The 24,411-nt window shown below is 35.5% G+C and overlaps 1 protein-coding gene across 2 annotated transcripts; it reads left to right on the forward strand.

Annotated features, from left to right (window-relative positions):
* The first annotated feature begins 4,976 nt into the window (after positions 1–4,976).
* LOC139126085 (uncharacterized) lies at positions 4,977–23,579 on the forward strand. 2 transcript variants are annotated; one of them, XM_070692143.1, is made up of 6 exons: positions 4,977–5,201; positions 17,549–17,680; positions 17,873–17,971; positions 18,937–19,059; positions 19,843–19,983; positions 20,930–23,579. In XM_070692143.1, exons 1-6 carry the CDS (start codon positions 5,048–5,050, stop codon positions 21,325–21,327), a joined length of 1,047 nt encoding a protein of 348 aa, XP_070548244.1. In that variant the 5' UTR covers positions 4,977–5,047; the 3' UTR covers positions 21,328–23,579. The 2 variants fall into 2 exon arrangements, with proteins under 2 accessions (XP_070548244.1, XP_070548243.1); XM_070692142.1 differs by having other exon boundaries at positions 5,003–5,201; positions 17,558–17,680.
* The last annotated feature ends 832 nt before the right edge of the window (positions 23,580–24,411 follow it).

Here is a 24,411-nt window from a genome sequence, read left to right on the forward strand (position 1 = left end):
AGTGACTGCTAAGTTTTCTCATTGGTTTTAATCTTTCTCTATGCTATGACTAACTGATTGAACTTGTCTAATCAAAATTTTTTCGCAAAAGCTGCATTTCAAACATGCTGAGTCACAATGTGTCACCTGGTTGCACGGAGACTCCAGTGCATCTCTCTTACTGTGCTACATCTTTTCTCATTGTTTTCATCTTTGTATGGTATCACTAACTGATTTAACTTGTCTTATCAAAATGTTATGCAGGATCTGCGTTTGGAACATGCTGAGTCACAATGTGTCACCTGGTTGCACAGAGACTCTGGTGCATCTCTCTTACTGTGCTAAGGCTTTGACTTCTAAGTTTTCTCATTTGTTTTGCTCTTTTTATACTATTACAAAGTGATTCAAAATCAAAATTTTATGCAATCATCTGCTTTAGGAGTATGCTTAGTCACAATGTGTCACCTGGTTGCACAGAGTCATGTGGTACATCTCTCTTTACCTTAAAAGGCTTTATCATCTAAGTTTCCTCCTTGGTTTTGCTCTTTTTATGCTATTACAAAGTGATTCAAGTTTTCAAATCAAAATTGTATGCAGGAATCTGCTTTTAGATCATGCTGAGTCAGAATGTGTCACCTGGTTGCACAGAGACTTTGTAGTGGTATAAAACTTGCTATATGGCACTGCATCCAACACAGGGTATTTTGCACCAAAATCACTTTTTTGTAGACATTCATTTAATTTAATGAAATTGTTAACCAAGATTAAAATATTATTATTTGAATTCATCTTCAAGGTTGTCAAGCAGTCGTAGGTTGCTTGATAAAGAAGTGTTAATTTTTGCAAATGTTTGCAAATCACCCAATTTCCTGGCTTCACAATTCTTCCAATTTCAAGATTTCCAAACAATTTAACTCCATACTGACTTGGTAAAACTTTCTTAAATTTTCACATTATTTTTTACAAATGTTGTTGAACAAAACGTTTTTGATTGGCAATAAAGTTCTTACATTTTGAATAAGAGGCATTTTAATTCGTATGAGGATCATGTACTGTAAAATATGTTCAGATGTAACCTGCCAAAAGAAGGAAATGACGACCATGTTAAAAGTGATATTTTATTCAAATCATATGTGTCACTGCCCATTTAGGGCAACTGTTGTCAGCTCCACTTATATATAACCATTGCAAGACTGATATCATTTTTTATATGCAAAGTAAAACATAAACAGTGTCTTTTGAAGGTTTATGGCATGTCTGTTGAAAACAGAGAGTATTAAAAAAAGACTAATTTTTAATGTGAAACGTCTAAGTGTCTATTCATTCTGATGTAATAATGGATTTTTTATTTATTTTGACAGTATCTTTGAATGCTATGACACTGCCTTAACAACAGATGGTAAGAAGTTTGTTTTGGAAGAGGAATATGAAAGAGACTCAATGTAAGTGGGGTATTATGTTCTATATGTTGCTTCTCACATTGGTGTACCATTTTGTAGTTACAACTTGAGCTGTATCCTGTGAATGGTTTGGGATAATTGTGTAAGTTATTATATTACAACTCTCAAAAATTTCGAGGGCCTGTAATGCTTACTTTTGATATTTTTTTCATTATTTATATTTGTCCACTGTAAGTTGTTATTTTACTACAAAAAGATTGCTAAAAAATCAATATTTAGCTTGTCAGCATATCATTTGTATGTGTGATTGCACCGGTTTGGAAAGCAGCCGTAAGGACTTGTTTTAAACATCAGCATCCTGGTGCACAGTATACTGGGTAATCAGACTCAACAAGGAGCCACATGCATAAGCAGTGGAGGTCATCAACACCAGTGCTAAATAAGAGTATTTCAACAAATATATTTTATTGCACACAGAACTCATATAATTATTGAGCTATTACATTCTATTGAATTACATTTCCAATGTTACTGTGCACAAGTTTATGGGCTAGCCCTATCATGATATCATACATTTTAAGACATTATCTACCACAGGTTTATTGGGTGAAAGAATATACAAAAAATGTATTAATAGTATATCTATATTTCTATTTTCCTCACTCAGTTTGTTGTAGACTACATCACAATTGTGTTGTTGGAGGAGGCTGAAGTTTACCTTATGTCAAGGAAAAGAATGGTTATGCTTGAAGAAGCAAATAAACTCTAGTATTGCCACAGAAATCTAAATATACTGTTCTGCAGGGATAACCTTATTGACATTTGTCCAAATTGTTATGAAATATTTTAAAACTTAAATTTTAAGGCAATTATTGTCATATTTTACCAAAATATCATTCAAAAGTTCTGGTCACACACATTAATATTGATTATACATGTCCCTCAGGATGACAGCAATAAGATTTTGTAAAATCGTGCCAAGATATGCAACAGTTCTAACAGTTTTACTTAGTGAAAACAAATAGAAAACGCCTAATATTGCACCAGATTGCATCATTGAACTCATTAATTTCTCAAATTTCCGACGTGGCAGAGTGGACACGCCTCTCACACTTTTCCCCTGTGGGGTGTTCTAACAGTTTTACACAAACTTAAAATAACATCTCTCATATTGCACCAGACTGCATTATTGCACACATCAATCTCTCAAATTTTCAACACGAGAGGGTACAACTCCTCTGACACTGCCCCCCCCCCCCTCAGCCTCCTGACTGTTCTCCTGTACTTTCAAATTCTGCCTTGTCAGATATCTTAGTGAAAACCTTGTCATGATACCCATTCAAAGTAAACAATACTATATGGTTGGATAGTGGTTACAGCATGAGCTTTTGTATCTACATTTTATTGTGACTTTGAATTTCCTTCTTACCGGTTTCATTTTTTCAACTGTCATGAGGTAACCGATGATATTCTAGCAGGATATGAAAGGTCTGTACTATTGCTGTTGTTTTGTAAATGTTACAAATACATGTCTTGGTATTTAACTGGTCTAAGTGGGGGGGAGGGAGGGATCAGTCAAAATTTCTGTGTTAGAGACTGGGTTACTCAAATGCATTGGGGTTGGCAGGGGGTTTACTCAAAATTTCAGAATACCATGAAATTCCCCTGACTTCCCCCAAGGTCGTAAATAATGACGACTCCCTAAGTAAGATTTTTACCACAGGAAAACGTTAATTTTATTCACTCTTCATCCTTTGTTAACGTTAGAAAGTTTGATTATGTAAAATTGTGTTGTTACTTGTTGTAATCTTGAATTGTTGAAATGAATAAAATCTTTGAAAGTAAAACATGATCCTGTGTCACTGTTCTTCCTGTCTTGTTTCATCATCAGAGAAAAAAAGATTCTTATAAAGTCACACCCCATTGCTCTACCAAAACAGAAAAAATATTGACATTTTTCAGGCAAAACACGCGACGTCTCACCAGTAATACTTGTAAGTTCAATGCAACTCTGCATAACATGTTCGGACGAGAGAGGTGACCATAGAGGGTGTACGTCCTACTGGTACTCGTGTGACAGGCTTGCAACCACATGACATACTCCGGGTGCGCGCGTACTGGTGTACAGTTAAATTACGTCTATGAAGTTAATTTTAAGAGCAAGAGTCGAAGGTTTTATCACATAGACGAGACGGGTCATGAACCGATTGTTGTCTTTAATCACAACCTTCACAACTCTCGGCCATGCACCAGTTTCCATACGTCTGGGGTTAAGGACGTGGGTGTTGATATTAGGTCAATGTGATTAAAACAAGATGCAGGAAGTTGTCCTTTGTTCTATCCCAGACTTCTCTCTGTCCTTCACATTTGTCGAACGTTTCTGCCCTGTCAGGCTGACCTGCATCTGAACCTAAGTTCTACCCCCCCCCCCCCGGGGGGCAAATCATCAGTAAATCATGCGCTTTACACAGCCAATCAGTACGTTTGTCATACAGTTCAGTCGTTACAAACCGATTTCCAGACATTTCGGTAGCTAAACTAGCTAACAATGCAGGAACAACTGACAACTGTATATGATTTTTGCCAAAATACCGATATAAATTTCAGTGGTGTGTTTGTGAGAGAGAGAGAGAGAGAGAGAGAGAGAGAGAGAGAGAGAGAGAGAGAGAGAGAGAGATTCGTACATGTCCGTTTAATGTGTGTTGATATATCGCCTCAATCGAAACGTGGGCGTGATAAGATATATGCAATCTTAAAATGGAAATTTTTATATAGATTCATTAATTGTTGTTGTTTCTTCAAATTGAACCAAAAGACTAGAATCACTGGACAAAGTTCAGTAAACACTGAGGTAAAACCGTCCATTCTGTGCTGCTGAAGATATAAAATATACCATTGGCTTTCAAAGCTTCTGCAGGAAGACGAATTATTTAATTTTTGACGGGAGCACATGAAGAATATTGGGCCAAATCTTTGATATGAAAACAGTTGGTCCTTTTTGTTCTTTCGTGAATGAGCTTGACCAAGTTCATTAGTAAAATTCCCTAGTTTATTTCGTTCAGCCCTTCTATGTGTGGATATGCATAGCCAATTACTAACATGTAAGTTCAGTTATATGTCATTATTTTCCGACAGGGATACCTATAAGAAATTAATGCTACAGATGGTAAAATGATAGGCTTTCATCAAAAAAAATTCAGTTCATTAAATTGATTGGAAACGCATGAGGCCGTCGCTACCAAATAACCTGTGATCTGATTCCTAAGTCTTATGAACCCTGTCATCACTTGTATACACGGCAGACCCTTGTCAGACCTTAGGATGCAAACACAATGACATTTGAAAAGTCATTAAATTTTATTGTTGCTTTCGATGAGTTGGTCATGGTACGGTCACCGTGGTAGAAACCTAGTCGCTGGTGGTTAAGTAAACAGTGAAACGTCCCTGTGTTCTAGTATGCAAAATAACTACGGGGTCGTCGGACGCATATCTAACCACAAGTGACAAATGGTAGGAAATGTCACAACAAGACCCTTCACTCATCACAAAAATCAAACCAATTACATATACATATACAAGCTTTCATATTAGCATATAGTAACATACTTCGTATAAATGCAGAAGGCGCCTACGCTTACACGCCAAAGAGTTCCACGTCTTAACGCAAGATGGGTTACTTAATGCTTTCCTTTCTCTGCCTGTGTGTCTTTGATTTTAAATCCGTATACACTGCTCCTACAGCAATTGGAGCAATGGCAACAACAGAAATCAATTATATTGGTGGAGAAGATGACATGGAGTATCAAGAGGACTTTAACTCCGGTAAGTGTATCCAATAAGCTTTTCTTACAATTAAGGGGAGTGTACTGCGGCATTTTGTAATACGACGCATTTTGTAACAACTTACGCAAAATGTAATAAGGGTATCAGCATTTTGTAATAAAATGGTCTACGCATTTTGTAATAAGGGTATCAGCATTTTGTAATAAAATATTGTTTACGCGATTTGTAATAAGGGTATCAGCGTTTTGTAATAAAACGCGTTTTGTAACATAAGTTACGCATTTTGTAATAATTATAAACATCCGCTGATATTGTATGTGTTTCAAAATGCTTTGTGGTTTCTGAATACGTAAAAATATAATAGCATATAATTATGTCGATATTATATCTCACTACCGAGGCTAGGTTATCATAATAACGCCATATAAGGGGGTCTGAGTTGATAGTCAAAATGCAATTGAAGACAGAATGAGATTTATTGTATGCGATTTATAATCGAGAAAACAAACCGAGAAAGTTTTAGTAGGTTTTACATACAGTACTGTACTTTGAAAAAACAATATACTGCAGACCTTTCTGCATTTTTTCTCTTCAATGTTACTGTTGGTGGATGGAAAGAGAAAGGCTTGGAGATGACATGCAGAGCTCAGAATATGATAAAAGACAGCGACATCATCAACATTGACAGTGTTGTGTTCTAAGACCTAATTTTATTATACTAATGATGTACATGCCACAAAACCCACCTTATCCAGAAATGGTTCCCTTGTGACATTTTGAGGGTTTTGGTCTGATTTTTAGGGCGTTGCTACATTATTTTTACTTTTTTTACTAAAGATGAACAATAAATATTGTTTTTTGGTTACAATAAAATTGTGTATTCTTATGTTTTTGCATGCATATTGGATGAAGTTTGCAAACCTCGAATAATCAAATTCTGAATTTTGCAAAATGATTGTAATGTTAGTGTACACTGTGATTTGAACGAAGCTTTTATTGAGTTCATAAAAATTATTATACAAACATTTTCCTGGAACCATCAGTTGTAGACAACAGAATCTAATATACATTCAGACATAATTGAAAAATAGGAAGTGATAAATTCTTTAGAATGTCGTCAGAAAGAGAAGCAATATGGGAAAATCATTGTAAATTTAGAATACTGGTGGCCATTCTGAATATTTAATGAGGTAATGTGACCAGTATTTGCAAATTTTGGGGCAATTGTAATACTACAATTCAAAACATATCTTGTAATTGTGGACAAAGTTTGATAAATTCAATAGTCAGATGTTATAAAATAGGATACCTTGACCTGTCTGACCCCTATTCAAGGGCGCTGTGTGTAATTCTTGACTTGTGAGTGAAGACAAGAAAATCTGTGTAAGGTTTATAAAGTCTGTGTAAAGTTTATCATAATGTATAAAGTTTACATCAAAGTCCATGGTAATGGGACTAAAAAATGTGATTTAGCATTGGGATATGATAAAATATCGATTATCTTTTACTGGAAAACTGGAAAACATGTAAAGATAATGATAAATTTATATTGTTTGCGGCCATTTTGAATACCTAATTAGGTCACATGACCAGTATTAGCATATTTTGGGACAAGTGTGTCATTGTCATTCAAAATATACATACTTACTGTGGGAAATATTTCATAATATTAGGTGCTGGATGTTATGTTACATTATGCTTTGACAGATTTAACACTTATACAGAGCCTTTGTTTACATTACACTTAGCAGGTCAAAATGATACAAAATATCAGTGTTTTTTTCAAAATTTTTGTCACAATTTCATTTCAGTCCATGCTGACGTGATAGAAAACAGGTTTGATGATGAAAAATGATGAATTAATAAGGACATGAAAATAAAGAAATATGTTAAAAAGTACAATATTTTATATATTGGCTGCCATTTTGAATACTTAATGAGGTCACGTGACCATACTTTGCATATTTTTTGGACAGAGTATTTTATGGTTATTCTAAAAATATAATGGGGGACAGTCTTTGTTAATTTAAGAAGTCAGACGTCATGCTAGATGGTACTTCCAAATGTCAACTCCACCCAGGGCCTTAGGGTGCAAAGGGTTAAAGTGGAAAATAAATGTACGAAAGGTTGCAGTATTCCAAGCAACTTCTATACGTATGATATGTGTTTCTCTAAAGTTGATTGTCGATAATTTACGGTAATAAGATGGGAGGGGCACGTTAATATGTCAATACTGACAGCTGATATTTATCAAAATATACTGATAAACACTGACGTGAAGCAGTCAATTAAAATACTGAATGATAATTTATTTAAATCATCCCATAGACAAGGACAAAATAAAGCTCTATCGACAGACCAGCCACTTTTCCTTGTATGTAAAAGGTGACAATTCATATCTACTGAGCCATGGTTTTGTTTTCTCAGATCTATTTCTTTCCTGTTGTGTTCCTCCTTTAAATCTACGCTATCGCCCATTGGTAAAATTTGTCTAGCCAACGAGCTAGGATAAGCTGCCCTGCAATACCATGATTAAGCTACATTTTATTCGCTATCCTACTGGTTATACCTGCCAAATATCTGCAATTATCATTAAATAACAGCCATAGAAAGATAGATGGACAGACAGACAGACAGACAGACAGACAGACAGACAGACAGACAGACAGACAGACAGACAGACAGATAGATAGATACTTAGATAGATAAATAGATAGACTCAGGCACTCTTTCCTCCCTTCCCCCTCCCTACCAACATAGATGCAGACATACATAGATACATACATAGATACATAGATAAATACATACATACATACATACATACATACATACATACATACATACATACATACATACATACATACATACATACATACATACATACATACTCAACAGGTCAGATATACTTCCGCTTTAGTAGCTAAACAAGTCAAATCACTAAAACATCAGATTATTCTGACTATTTTAGTTTCGTTTAGTTTAGTTTTAGTTTTGTTTACGTTAGATTACTTCAGTATAGTTAAGGTTATTACGAAAATAACGCAAAGAATGTATAAAGACACATACATGTAGTCATTAGCGCGCGTTAGCGCGTCGGGCGATGTGTTGCACTAATGTCTGAGTGTTTACTTTGCGGTATTTTCGTAATAATTATTATCATACATCTCCTTTTTTATCAAGAATATATGCACCCGTCGTTTCCGATGCATTATTCCATATACTTTAGAGGCATATTCTGCATCGCCCTCTTAACTGCGAGCGGGTTAAGGGTAAGCGCCATCTTTGTTTACATCGCGCGCTCATCCAACATTCGATGTACCAGCCGAGCAGCGATGTCGTGCCATATTTGTACAGTGCGGTCTTGGTGAAATTTCGTTATTACATCATAATATTTTTCACCTTCAAACAGTCGTAATATATTTACTTCTGTTTCTTTTATCAGAAGTTATTTTCAAAGTACAGTATGGAGTTTCAGTATTGAGCCATTCAATGACGCACGGTTTATCGTCAAATATGAAAGTAAAGGGGTTATTGCATGCCCGTTACGTGCCCGTTTTTAAGGAAGCTCGATTGTATTGTTTGCGAAGGCAGATGTATAATAATTCATTTTATGTTATTATATTTTATTTTATCTGTGTATCTACCTGTTGATTGCTGGTTGTCTGCAATACATCAGAAAGAATGTCGTTATCCTCTATTTAATAAATCAACTGACTGTGTATACCAATTATTCTCTCAAATATATAATAATAAACTAGTCAAAATCTAGTAGTTACCTGCCTCAGATGATCAGTTGGTAAAAATACTGATTGACAGCTATCTAAAATTAAGTCTTTCTAATTTGAAATGGAAGTCAGGGAGCGATCAATTTTTGTACTTACTTAACGAGTAAACACACACTTTGTAATACCATTCCAAAGTCAATAAAATATCTGTTAATGCTTTAAAACTGGGGAAAGTTTTTAAAATTATTACAAAATGCGTTAACTGTTATTACAAAGTGCGAATTATTACAAAATGCTGATACCCTTGTTACATTTTGCGTAGACAATTTTTTATTACAAAATGCTGATACCCTTGTTACAAAACGCGTAGACTGGTTTATTACAAAATACTGCAGACGTTATTACAAAATGCGTCAGTTATTACAAAATGCTGATACCCCTTATTACATTTTGCGTAAGTTATTACAAAACACGTCAGTATTACAAAATGCCGCAGCACAGGGAGTCTTCTCGACTGAACAGACTCCAGTGGAACTTTTATACATTGTCATGAACAATCATTGTTTCAATTTTCGGTGAATCAGATGAAGTAAAAATACTACTATTCTACCAAACAAACTCCAATCATTCCGATAGCTTTTTTTGCAAAGTGGACAAATGTATTGGAAACTTAAAATCCAAATTTCGTTATCTACATCGAATTTTGAAAGTTATTGCCGATTACTCGCTTGATAGGCATAAAAAGTTATCACAAGTTGAAAAGTTACGGTATTGCAATATTTCACACAATTTCGATGAAAATTACAAACTTTTAAAACACAGAACCAGCCTACACAGATACACCCAATGTTGTTGTGTGAGTTTAGCTTAACCCAAACCCATTCTTCTCCGTTTTTTTCACGTTCGCAGATTTCGGTTGACGTAGCCAAGCTATGTCCATATGCGTACAGTATACACATATTGTAGGGACTGTACAATACTTGTTTATTGTTGACAACTCTCAAGACACCTTGTCAGTTTAAGTGTCTTATGGCCAAATTTGCTTCTTCGCAAACTATTATCTAAGGCTTGAAAAAATACTCTCATCATCCGACGCCTTATGTATCATCAATTTCACAGCCGATGGGGAAAGCAAACCAACATTTTCCGACCAAAAACATTTTTGCAACCGTAAGAGTAAAAAGGGTCTTGTCTCTCACACACTAATGTTTGGTGTACAGCTACTGCGCCAGTTTCAAAATATGTAGTCCAAATCTTTATTTATCATAATAACTTAAGCAAACGTAATCAATTACAAGGATATAGCTAGTGTCTAACGTTTGTAGCAGTGTGAAGGGGAAGGAGAGATGGTTTAACACTTATAAGAAATTCAAAGCTGGCAGTTACAGCATTATTGTCGCCTATGTTTCATCATCGCAGATTTCGGTCGACACAGCGCAGCTATGTCCATTTACTTAATAGCATATGTACACAGTTGACGTATATTATGTAGATAACACTTGCTTATCGTTGACAACTTTCAAGTCACCTTGTCAGTTTAAAGGCAAGGGAGCCTGTAAATACTCCTATCTCCCTGGGCATTCATTATTGAACATGAGTTGCAAATGAAAGCAGCATCAACCAATGCTCCCGAAAATCTGAATATTCCAAGAACCACGGTGTAAATAAAAGCATTTAGCCAACATATTATGGTTTGCAAATACTTGTGGCATCACTTTGTTAGCGAAATTCTCTCAATTTTTCCCTTTAAAGTTGATTTTTGTTGCTAAAACTGCTGCGATGCTGTGTTCGAAGCGTCCAAAGAACAATAGATAAAAGCATTCAAACAGCTGCCAATCACGACGGGACGCGGAAACCTTCAAACGATAAACATTTGCTGTGTACATCGAATCGGTTACGATGTAAACTATGAATGCACGATTCTTACTGCTTGGGAAAATACTTGACCAAGGTTACTGAACACGAGTCTTAGATGATTTAGATACAGACACACCGCTTCATGAATTCAAGCAGATTGCCTCCCCCTATTAGTTTGTGGATCTGTGTACCCGTAGGCCTATGAATGGGTGATGTCTTTGTTGACCTGCAAAACGATATTTTACTATAGTTCTCTTTTGGATGTATGATGTGACCTAGCCCTGCCTACGATGCTGTGTGGTCCCGGCGTTACACATGTACAACTTCCCATCACAGCCACGCAAAACCAGCGAGGTGCGGCCGCGGTCCCATTTTGGACCGCGCACGAAAAACTACTTCCCTAACTACTTTTGGCGGAAATCAACTCGATCCGATCTATGCCGAATTTTTTAACCGCTCACAGACTGTAAAGAATTGCTGTCATGACCTCTCAAACCGTTATTTGCCGGCGATGCACGGTCAAGGGCCTAGTGGCTGGCCACTGGATACATTCATTCGACTACTGTACAGGTGCCCATGAGCTGCGGTATTTCCGATCGCGTCAGAGCGATTTGACTCGATAGCCATAGATTACCGTTCAGACTGAAACATAATGAAAGGTCAGAAGATCGCCGGGATGTCGTTGTTCTCAATACGTTTTTCTGTTGGTTTTCTTTTTACTTCCATGCTCTATAGAAGATATTGATATTATGTTTTTTGTGGTATGGATGGAATCTTTGTCGACTTTTCTTATTCAACCGAGGCACAAAATTAACTTTTTTGACTTTCATATTCACCTAGGATTCATGTAATTTGCAGACTAACAGACTCTTATGTTCTTCCTCGATTGTCTGTACTTGACTTTACTATCCTGACATCGATGTTGAAACGTATATCATTCACTGAAATAGTTTTCGGACAAACCCAAGAAATTTGATAACTACTAACAAATACTCGGCAAAATATACAGATACTAGGAATAATAACTAGGGTCATTTTTACCGTATTTGGCTAGTAAGTGGGTTAGCTTGGTGGAAGTATAACTATCGGAGGTCCCATTTTTACCCTACTATAGTATTCGAACAAGGGGATATTTACGCTGTTCCGAGAGGCCTGAAGATTTTTTTGTATAATACAAAACAAATTCAACCTATTTGATAGTGTTCAACACTTTTTGACTTTGGATTTAAAGTCTTTTGAGTCAACTCTCCATTGGGTTCAGCACATGTACCAGTCATGTGATGACTGAACTGTAATTGCAAGGTTGTCCGGAAGTTGTTCAGAAAAAAAGGCATTTTGTATTTAGATCCCACAGCTGGGGATTTTTCAAGATACACAACCCAATATATTCCGACACCTTTGAAATGGGGATAACGGTAAACTTTCCTGAGTCAGGCTGTGGTGAATATTTTGTAAACGTCTTTAAAATATGTTCCGTGATGAGTGTGAATTAATTCTTTGTTCGTAAAAATCATCACAAATGGTCCCATGACCGTGATAAAATAGACATAGATGCAAAATCAATGAGAGGAAGATACTAAGAAATTCACAACGCAATATTTGCTGTCGTAATTCTCGGCAGGAATAACCTCATGTGTTTACACACGTGAGCTAATGTCATAGCGATGTCTGTCTGTCTGTCAGTGTGTTTGTGTGTGTGTCTGTCTGTCTGTCTGTCTGTCTGTCCTTTTACACGATAACTCAAAACCGCCTGAACAGATTCAAGTCAGATTTGGTAGACAGGTACCATATGATACTTGCAAGAACTGGTTAAATTTTGCTTAGTATGGGTTGCATATTAATAAAGTTATGCAATATCATTTTTTCATATAATGGTTTCCCTACGGAGACAGTAATAACAGTGTCGACATATATCAAGAAATACTGCACAGAAATTCATGAATCTTTTCACAGATGACAATCTCAGAACATTATGATGATACTGCGAGTGTCATATCAATTATCTGCTCATTTGAATATTTAATGAATTTTTGTAATTAGTGAAATAACTCTGAAATTCCTGCACCAACTTTGATGATACATGCAACAAATGTTGATATGATATATATATATATATATATATATATATATATATATATATCTAATTGTATTTAGAAGCATTGGGAAGTGTCATGTTAATAAATAGCTCATTTGCATGTTATGAAGTTTTGTAATTAGTCATATAACTCCGAAATGTCTGCACCAAATTTGATGAAATTTGCTGCAGATACTGATCCGACAGATATCTAAACGCATTTAAGAGTGTGAAGCTAACTTAGGGTTCATTTGCATATTTAATGAACTTTGTAATTAGGTATATAACTCTGAAATACGACACCCGATTCGGTGAAGCACGCTACAGATATTGGTCTGATAAACATATAATTATACTGCGAAGCATGGGGCAGTGCCAAATAAATAAATAGCTTATTTGCATATTTTATATAGTTTTGTAATTAGTCATGTTACTACGAAATAAATGCACCAAATTTGATTAAATCTGCTGCAGATACTGATTTGACGGATATCTAACTGTGGTGTAAAGCATTTAGTAGTGTGAAGTTAATTAAGGGTTCATCGATATAGTTAATGAACTTTGTAATTAGGTATATAACTCTAAAACTACGGCATCAAATTTGGTGAAACCTGCTACAGATATTGAACTGATAAATATCTAATTGTGCTATGAAAATTGAGCAGTGTCAAGTTAATTAAGGGTTCATTTGCATATTTAATGATCTGTGTAATTAATGATATTAGTCGAAAATTACAGCATTATATTTGATGAAACGTGCTACATATATTGATCTGATAGACATCTGATTGTCCCATGAAGCATTGAGCAGTGTCAGGTTAATAAACAGCTCATTTGTATATTAAATTAAGTTCTGTAATTAGTGATCTTATTCAGGTACTGTCCGAAAATTGATGAAACCTGCTACATATAATGATATAACACATATGATTGTTCTGTGAAGCGTAAGTGAACCTTTTGTAAAACACGTGAGCACATTCAGTTCACATCTGGTTACACATTGTGTATAAGAAGAGCGAGCAGGTGTTCGGCGGTTGCTTCTAGCATTATCGTCTTGATCGCAGCTATTTGGCGAGAAGACAGCGGGCTCTTATAATCTCGCAAAATTATTGATATTATGTCTTCGCGTGGAAAATTTTCGATCGGAGGTTACAGCCAAAATTAGTAGCCTTGAAGTATTAGGAATTGTGTTCATCACTAGGCCATCGGCGGACATGTAGCTTTCACCGTGCTAGCGACGGATAACCATAGTATTCAGAGTTACTTAGAATATTTACAGTTATATTTATGAAGTAAAATGCAACGACACGATCGAAACAGTAATTCTCATTCTCAGAGATTCCGTGGCTTTTCAAAACATCACACAAGTTTACGACCGTGGCCGGCGAGCGCGAAAGATTCCGTTCGATGACACACAGAGTGTACCTCATTGCATGTTTATACCCACAACGCTGCCGTCACCGGTCTCTGCCATGCCGGTGTCAACTCGTTAATCCCGATCTCGGTCGTCAATGTTTTCGTCTTAAGGACTTTGATGTTTGCAGTGACATATATCTCACCCGTAGATACATCCTAATTTTACTTGACGGAAACTCTGTTTTGAGTGCTGTCTGAGTCAACTTTCGAAGTATATCTGATTCCACAGCGCTGCACTGCATATACAGCTCAACAGCTGATGCCTTCGCTACAGCCTTACGCCGCTACAGGTTTGATTCCGAGCGAGAATTTACGGATTTTTTTTGTATGTTGAAGGAAATTTATCGTTGTTAGTCGAATGACTTTATGCTAAAAGCCTCCTATCTCGCTTTCCCGAAGATTATACTGTACTCATTTATTCAGTTGAACTTCCGTTGAGGTGTAGATTTCAGGTTTATCGCCAACCGGGATCGCCAGGTACGACGTCCACATTGAGCCTTACGACGCGACTCGACTGGCGCTGCGACGTTACTAAGCTAAGCCATGAAAATAAAACGATCGGCGGTATCACCATTCGATTCTCGGGAACAGCTATAGTTTTAGCGACTCGAAATTTCGCTGGACATGCCTTCTATGTTTCCATTTGTGGATTTATTGGGTCACCTTTTTGTAAAAATGTCATGAGAGCACGGCATCGATCACGACAAATCGGTCTATGTTCACGTCTCGACCCGCTTGTGTGAAGGGTACCATGCAAGAAAAAAGTTCCGGTTAATGACGAACAACAGGGGTAATTCGGATTTCTTATCCGTCCTGTTCTACGTCACACAGGTGGGAATTCGGGCCAGTTCATGTGATAATATGATATAACATAATTGAAAATCATTAAGCATTTTACTGCAGCCAATTCCTTATTTGCATATTTAATGATCTTTCCTACTTAGTCTGCATTGACTTGACCAAAGTTGATAAAATTTGCTATGAACATTGAAGATACTATGATATAACATTATTGAAAGTCATTAATTAGTTTTAATTCAGCCAATTCCTTATTTGCATATGTAATGAACGTTTCTAATTAGGGATATATATCTCCATTGACTCGACCAAAGTTGATGAATCTAGCTACATATATTTAAGATACTATAATACTACGTTATTGAAAGTCGTTAAGCATTTTTACCTCAGCCAATTTCTAATTTTTGATGACTTTTTAAATTACGGATAATAATCTGTATGATTAGACCAAAGTTAGCGAAACCTGCTATGTATATTCAAGATACTATGATACAACATTATTGAAAGTCATTTAACATTTTTATTCCTGCCAATTCCTAATTTGGATATTTAATGAGAACATTTCAGTTAATTCCTAATTTGCATATTTAATGAACTTTCCTAATTAGGAATATATACTGGGATTTACTTGCTCAAAGTTGGCAAAACATGCTATGTACATTGATGATTATACCAGGTTATAACAATATCGAAAGTCCTTTCGCATTTTCGTGTCAGCTAATTTATAATTTGTATATCTTATAAGCTTTCACAGTTTAGCATATATAACTTGAAGGACTTGACCAAAGTCAATTACAAGTGTTATATTAAGTGGTGATACAATAACAGTACTCGAAGAAATTAATTATTTTTATTTCAGCTAATTACATATTTGAACATTTAATGGCCCTTAGAATTGATCTGTGGTGAATGTTGTTCTTTATGTTGATCATAACGCTTTCAATGAAGTTGCAAACATGTGGCAAAGGTTCAAATTTGCACATAAATGAAATATACAATGAAACACGTGAGCATTTTTAGTTCATATCTGGTTGTGTATCTGTAATGTTAACTGGGTCTATGTACGTTCACACAAAGCCGTCAAGATTAAGATTTCCTGGGTAATATATATATAGTCATAGTTATTTGCGCCTCCGACACCATTGTACACACTGTTTTACAAGTGCCACTTTTAGACCTTTTGATCGATTACCCTACCTTTGAGTGTCCTTGTGGTAGAATTATTGTGTTCGCAAACTATTGCCTCTCGCTTGAAAAAGTACTTTCATCATCCGACGCCTGTTGTATCATCATTTTTATAGTCGATGAGGAAATCAAACCAACATTTTCCGACCACAAAATATTTTCGCAATAGTGAGAATAAAAAATGATTTTTGTCTATGACACCTTAATGTTTTGAGTACAAGTACTGCGTCAGATTGAAAATGTGTTGTCCAATTCTTTATTTATCATAATAACTTATGCAAACGTAATTAGTAACAAGGATATAGCAAGTGTCTAACATTTGTATAAGAGTGAAGCGGAAGGAAAGGATGTTTAACACTTGCAAGAAATTCAAAGCTGGTAGTTTCAGCATTACTTTCGCCTATCTGATTGAATGTACATAAATGGCCACACCTGCTCCACTAAAATGAAACGCCAACTGTATTTATCCCTTGTCCGCAGTATTCTCGATTATTTATCCCAGTCATTGGCCGTCACGACTAAACAATCATTGCTACATCTTGAAGTTGTACAAAAGAGGACCACAAAATATGTTCATGAATATCCCTAAGAGACATGAACTAAAAAAAGAGTATGATTAAATTGAATTTGCTCCCGTTGAGCTACAGGAGAGGATTAAATGACTGTGTATTTTTGGCTAAATGGTTTATTAATATGTATAATTTAAATTTAAGCCAGTTTGTCACATTCAAATCCCCTGATAATACTTCCATGTAGATGCCGCTTTTTAAAACTTGACATTTTCGTCATTTGTTTTTTTAATAGCAAATTTTACTCATGCAGTGTAATGCCCTTTCATGGCAAAATTTTAGCAAATGTTAGGTCATAGAAGTCTAAATTATCAAAACATTACACAGGTCTAATACATTTTGTCCTTACAACATTTGTACTTTGGTGGGAAAGTGACACTTTAAAATTTATCGTATTTGTCAAGTTCTCTGTATTTTTGATATTTTTGTCGTACAGGTTTTTTATAGTGACATTGTTATACATTTTAATGTATCGTTACACATTTGTCTTTTCTATTTTCCGTTTGTATGCGTAATTTGTAAAATTTGATCTTTTGTTGAGGATCGCTTTCTATAGATGCTATTCACCTGTGCGACTCATCCTGACATCATGTCAAAGGTGAATAAATAAATAAATAAATAAATAAATAAATCAATACATAAATTAAATAAATAAATAAATAAATAAATAAATAAATAAATAAATGAATAAATAATATTTTTCATCATAAGATAACGATGCTGATAAGGCAATGTATTCTGTATTAAAAAAACTCTGGAAAGGCATTTCAGGTGACCAATGGGAGAACTGTGCCAGTGACGAATATCAATGCGACAACGATGAATGTATTCCATCAATCTATAGATGTGATGGAGTAAATGACTGTGAAGACACCTCCGATGAATTGCATTGTGGTAAGTAGATGATAGGTAGAAATAGACATATATGTATCCGTGTATGTCTCTCAGTCTCTTTGTCTATCTGTTTGTACATGTATATATGTGTGTATGTATGTATGTATGTATGTATGTATGTATGTATGTATGTATGTATGTATGTATGTATGTATGTATGTAATTTTAAATCAGTTTACACTACTCCTACAGCAATTGTTGCAACAATAGAAACAGCAACAACAACAACAACAACAGTCAATAATATTGGCGAAGTTGATGACATAGATTATTTAGAAGACTTCTACTCTGGTAAGTGAAACTTAAAAGCTTTCTTACAATTAAGGGGAACCTTGGCGACTTAAGGGACTCCTTAATCATTTAAATTTGCCGTGAATGAGATGAGGAATATGCCACTGTTCTCCCAAAAAAATTCCAATCATTCAGATAGTTTCTCCTGTAAAAGGGACAAATGTATTTGAAACAAATTTTCACACGCGTTACCTACATCCAATTTTGAACATTATTGACGATTAAGTGTTTTTTAGGCATAAAAAATATTGTATGTTGGAAAGTAAGGGTGTTTCTGGAAATATTTCTCATATTTTCGCGAAAACTACAAACATTTAAACACAGAACACTGATACACCCAATATTGCTGTTTGAGGTTAACTCACTCCAAACTTGTTCTTCTAGATTTCGGTCGACATAGACCAGCTATGTCCATCTATTTAATAGCAAATGTGTACAGTATACGTATTTTGTATAGACAATACTTTTTTATTGTTTATAAATCTGACGTAATCTCGTCAATTTAAGTGTCCTGTGGTCGAATTTACTTCTGTTGGCAAGTTATTAACTCTCGCTTGAAAAGCAAATACTTTCATTTTCCCACACCTGACGTATCAATCATTGCACAGCTGATGGGGAAACCACACCATATTTTCCCAACAAAAAAATTTTGGCAACAGTAACAGTAAAAGACGACTTAGTTTATCATATGTTAATGTTGGACTACAGGTGCTGCATGAGTTTATAAATATGTAGTCCAATTCTTTATTTATCATAATAACTTATGCAAACGTAATTAGTAATAAGGATATAGCTAGTGTCCAACATTTGTAGCAGTGTGAAGGGGAATGAGAGGCTGGTTATAACAATTGCAAGAAATCCAAAGCTGGTACTTACAGCATTACTGTCGTCTATCTTTCATCATGATATAACGATGCTGATGGGCAATGTATTCTGTATTAAAAAACTCTGGAAATGGCTTTCAGGTGACCAATGGGAGAACTGTGCAAGTGATGAATATCAATGCGACAACGATGAATGTATTCCTTCAATCTATAAATGTGATGGAGTAAATGACTGTGAAGACAATTCTGATGAATTGGATTGTGGTAAGTAGATAATAGGTAGAAATATACACATATGTATCCGTGTATGTAAGATTTATTTACGTCTCTCTGTCTGTCTGTTTGTACATCTATGTATGTATGTATGTATGTATGTATGTATGTATGTATGTATGTGTGTATGTATGTATGTATGTATGTATGTATGTATGTATCTATGTATGTATCTATGTATGTATGTATGATGTGTGCATTTATGTATGCATGAATGTATGTATGTATGTATGTATGTATGTATGTATGTATGTATGTATGTATGTATGTATGTATGTATGTATGTATGTATGTATGTATGTATGTATGTATGTATGTATGTATGTATGTATCTATGTATGTATCTATGTATGTATCTATGTATGTATGTATGATGTGTGCATTTATGTATGCATGAATGTATGTATGTATGTATGTATGTATGTATGTATGTATGTATGTATGTATGTATGTATGTATGTATGTATGTATGTATGTATGTATGTATGTATGTATGACGATACAACACACGGCTTATAATTCAGTAAAAAAATGCTGCCCTAAAGTGAATGGTTATGTATGACATTTGATAGGATATGTGCATATTTGTGTATATGTCTATCGGTTTCGGTAAATTGTTTGTTTAGATGTTTGTAGTAAAGATTTTAGTTTGTGCAGGTTCCAATCTCGGCAAGTCAGTTTGTGTATGCATCTGCACGTAATGTGATAATCTTGAATATCAAAACTCTCACTTGGGTTTGCTAGTTTTCACATACTGGTTTTTGGTTTTTTTAGAGATTACCTCCACCACCGCTTCTGAAAGTGCAAGTTTGTCTTACAAATTCGAAGGTGAGAAACGGCATTTACCAGAAAAAAACGTGGAACGTATCTCTACCACCGCTTTCCAAAGTTCAATGTTGTCATACAAATTCGAAGGTAAGAAAAAGCCTTAGCAGAAAACCATTTGATTGGTATTAGATTCTACAACCATTATCGGCTTTGGACCGCCAAATGCATAGCTGGTTGGAAACAAGTTTAATCTTTGCAGGCAACAACTATGGAATCAAAGTAAGAATCGTGATAAATTACACGCCATTCAACTGTGGTACTCGGACCTGAATACTGACATAGTTACTTCAAAAAGAGAAATCACATGAAATACTGAAGCTGTTTCTGGGCTCCAACCAGCTTTGCGTGTAGATTCAACTAACTTGTTTCAGGTTGATTGTTTTGACAGCAAACGTCTGGCCAAGCTGAAGTTAACAGTTACAAAAGAGTTGTTTTGTTGACTTCTATTAGACCTCCGGGAGGTGAAAACTGCAAAGTGCGGGAAGCTTAAACGACGTTCAGATCAATCGCTTGGCTGTCCAAAACTTATAAGGGTTGTATTTCTTTAACATAATGCTAACATTACAAAATTGATACAAATAAGTTAAGATTTGACTGAAGCGACATGTTGATATTATATAATTTTATTCATACGAACTATTGTAATAAGTAGCATACCAAAACGTGAATTTAACTTGCAAAGCATGTTGGCCATGATAATGATTCTGCGTGGCAGAATTTTTGCAGACAAAACTAGCTAATGTTTAACCAATTTCTATTGCATACTGTATCATTTATTGGAGGTGTTAAGAGTAATATTATGATAACAGCAATATACTCTAAGGAATGGTTGAATCGGTTTGCAAATAATGGTAAATTACGTAAAAGGTTTGTTAATTTTATTATGCGGAAGATACCATTTGCGTCGAACACTGAAACGAGAGTTGGCAGAGCTTGTCTGGTTCGATGGTTTAACTTAGAAGACAATTTATCAAAGTTAAACACTGGTTTAACAATACTCTTTATAAAATTTGCATTTTTTCTTATACTTAAGGAACCATTAAGGCCACGACCTCTTTACCAAGCTTGGCACCGTATATATCATCTGGTTCGGCTCTATTCCTCCCTCCTGGAAACTCTCTTGTTATCGAGTCACCAAATTACCCAAATCCGTACGATAATTACCTTGAACGTACATGGGTAATATCCACAGACGAGCAGTACCATTTCAACGCTTCATTCAATTCGTTTGACACCGAAGAAAGATTCGACTATGTTTACGTAGGGGAGGGATTCAATCCTGGAGATAAAGTATTACTCAACCGACATTCTGGGTCATACCTACCAGATGATTTCGTATGTATGCAAGCGGGTATGTGGATCACGTTTCTATCTGACTGTTCGCTGACAGGGAGCGGATTTCAACTAACTGTAACATCTGTTCGGAATTAGTGTAAATACGTCATGTAAAACCTTATCACGGTACGCATATTGAGGCATCTTTGTACCATTTTGCATTAGAAAGGAAACTGTAATATCAAATAATGAATGTATTGATCAAATGTGATCTGCTACATTTCCATCAAATTTTTACAAACATTTTGATTTTAATTTCAAACGTCATTCATGCGAAGTGCAAGCATTGATACTGTTTGCTTTGGAATCATTGGCTCTAAGAGCTAAAAAGACAAATTTAAATGTCTGTTGCTATATCTTCAATTCAAAATGCAGATCTCGGCACAACTAGGCAGCAGTGTCACTTTTGATCTTTAAAACTCTTTTGCATCAATAATGACACTGCCACATCATCAACTACATTATATTTTACTTATGCCATTTTAAGGGCTCAATAAAACAAGGCTTGGGCCTTTATTGTTTTCACATCAGTTTAGCTTTCTGCCTCATCACTTCCTTCACCAACCATTTTTCTATATGTATTAGATGACCTTCGATGACCGTTGACATGCTTTAATTTGACCTGGCTGCCTACTTGAATTCAAAATTGTATTCCATCTAATTCGAATGAAATCTGACCAATATCAAATAAGAGCAATTTTACGGGCCACAGTACAGAGATGACAAATACTACATTTCAAGATCACTGTCTTTGTCCTCATTAAGACTATTGTTAAGTGATTAATATGTATTTTTCAATGCCTGATTAAAAACGAAAAATCAATGCATCTGACCGAGTGCAACATGTTTGGTTGACGTTGATGACCTTTGACCTACTTTTACGCATCTCAGCAACTACAGGGTTAAAGGTCCCGTTTCTGTTTGATATTATTAAGCATACTAGTAGGACTAATTTTATTTACAAACGTTTCCCATGACCTAACATGACCTTTGACCTACTTTAGCATATTTTAGCTGCTACATGGGCCAGAGGTTTGGTTTCTGTTGACTATTGGCAAGATACGAACATTTCTGTCCAAACATTTTGGTGCCCTTGGATTACCTTTGGCCTTTAATCTGTCACAGCAGCTGCAGTGAATAAATTGGCTTGAGATGTCTTTCCTGCTTGATATAGTAACGGACCAATGTTTGTTTCCAAACTTCTTCGGTGACCTTGGGATGCAGTTTGGCCTATTTCAACGTATCTCAGCCTCTCAGCAACTATAGGGTCTAGATATTTCATTTCTGCTGGATACTGGTATTTGTGGAACCAGATTTCTTTCTTTTTTTGATGGCCTTTGACGACCTTTGACCAAGTTCAATGTATCTAAGCAAATATACGGCCTACAGTTTCCGTTTCCCTGGGATATTGGTCAAATGAGATTAAATTTTTCCAATTTTATTTCGAATTACATCAGCTTACCTTTGACCTTATTTTTCACACTAAGATAGCTTGGACTCCGACTTGAAACTATATTTCGTATTTCTACTAATATAAATTTTCTATTTTAACACAATGTTCAATCATTACTAACTAATTTTTGATTGGACTGTAGGATAGCTTGTTAAAATGCCAATAAAATATTTTTTTACAAGTAAACAGTCTTATTAATGGAAATGTCGATCGGGTGTTCACTGTACTATGTATTCACTAGATGTAATGATTACAGTGGAAAACAAAACCTGTTTTTACAATTTTATAGTAGATGGTGTGCTTGAATGAGCAACGTGGAAACCTCTTTTTTACATACATACCAAGAGGTGAGCGTATTGCATTGAAGTTTTAGAAGTTATCCTATCAGAAATGAAACGGTCGTCGATGAACGTGATGTTTTGCTATCATCACATAAACTACTTTCGAAAACAATGATACCATTAACTTTCGCGCCTTTTTTTCATTTACGTATGTCAAACGTCTGAATATACAAGATATCTAAGGGTTCTGCCACTAGAGGGTGTACAATATAGGACGCTGAATATTTTGACCTGTGAAATCTTCGAAAATCTTTTGAATATGTATTAGAATTTGTCTTTCAAGACGTGCAGTAATATAACTGAGCAAACATACCGATATTAAGGTCGACAAGAAAGGTAAACCGTTTTTGCTGGACAGATCTTTTTTAGACAATGCACTGTACGTGAGTATAATATTACGGTCAAAGGCCTTGTAATGATAATGATCTTTGGCTCTCATTTTTTTTTATCCTTTACACTGCATATTTTCTGTATTTTGGGGATCACTTATTTACAAATCCCTTCTTTCATAAAGACGCTGTTTTGTTATGAATAAACCACACATTACACAGATAAATAAAGTGCAATTCGTCTTAATTTTAAAGATTGGCTGTAACTCATCGCTGCGAGATTTTTGTCGATGTCAGCTATATTTATACAAGAAGCGATTTGACTCGACTTCATCAAGCAACATATAAAATGTGATATGTTACTTGCGTCGAGAAAGTTCAGAAATTTCCTAATGTCACATGGAATGTTGCGTTAACGATAGACATTCAGCTCAACCATGTGATCTTCAAGCAGGAAATACGGCTGTCATTGAAAAAGTGTTTTACATATAACTCACACTTTTCTCTGACCTTGAATAGGAGTTTAAATATTAAGCGACCATACAGTGAAAATTGTTTATTAGTGTCCACATCATCTCTCTCTCTCTCTCTCTCAGACATAATTATGTTGCGTTTATGTTAGTGTGGAACAACAGCATATATTTACTCTTCGAAATCACGTAATGCTCAGATGATCGACATCAGTGCGAACGTAATGTTTGTGAACATGTCTGTGGCGCACTCTTCGTGGAATTTCACTCTTGACTCAGCCTGTGTGATGCAAACAACACAATGCATGCCATCCTCAGTCGAGTACATACCGACGAAAGGTCTGTCCTAGGACTGCCAATGCACATCATCCCGATGCAAACGCAAGAAACGGACTTGTGCCTTCACAAGCTATATAAACAAGAAACAAAAATAGCATAGAAATATTAACACGATAATTTGGTCAGTCGGATGACGTAGGCCCTCAGAAGACAAAATGAACGTGAGAGACTTACTCTATGAGTACACTCTGAGGTAATTGAACTATCAAAATGTACCAAACTATAAACGCTAGCCGTGATCACTGCAA

This window comes from Ptychodera flava (genome assembly GCF_041260155.1).
Source record: "Ptychodera flava strain L36383 chromosome 3 unlocalized genomic scaffold, AS_Pfla_20210202 Scaffold_26__1_contigs__length_13983176_pilon, whole genome shotgun sequence".
Lineage (NCBI taxonomy): Eukaryota > Metazoa > Hemichordata > Enteropneusta > Ptychoderidae > Ptychodera > Ptychodera flava.

Bases quoted from the DNA above. Each gene is read 5' to 3' on its own strand.
- LOC139126085 (XM_070692143.1), top strand. From the start codon at position 5,048: ATGGGTTACTTAATGCTTTCCTTTCTCTGCCTGTGTGTCTTTGATTTT. The intron at 19,060-19,842 runs GTAAGTAGATAA...TGGTTTTTTTAG, and splicing joins TTCTGATGAATTGGATTGTG to AGATTACCTCCACCACCGCT. The intron at 19,984-20,929 runs GTAAGAAAAAGC...CTTATACTTAAG, and splicing joins GTTGTCATACAAATTCGAAG to GAACCATTAAGGCCACGACC.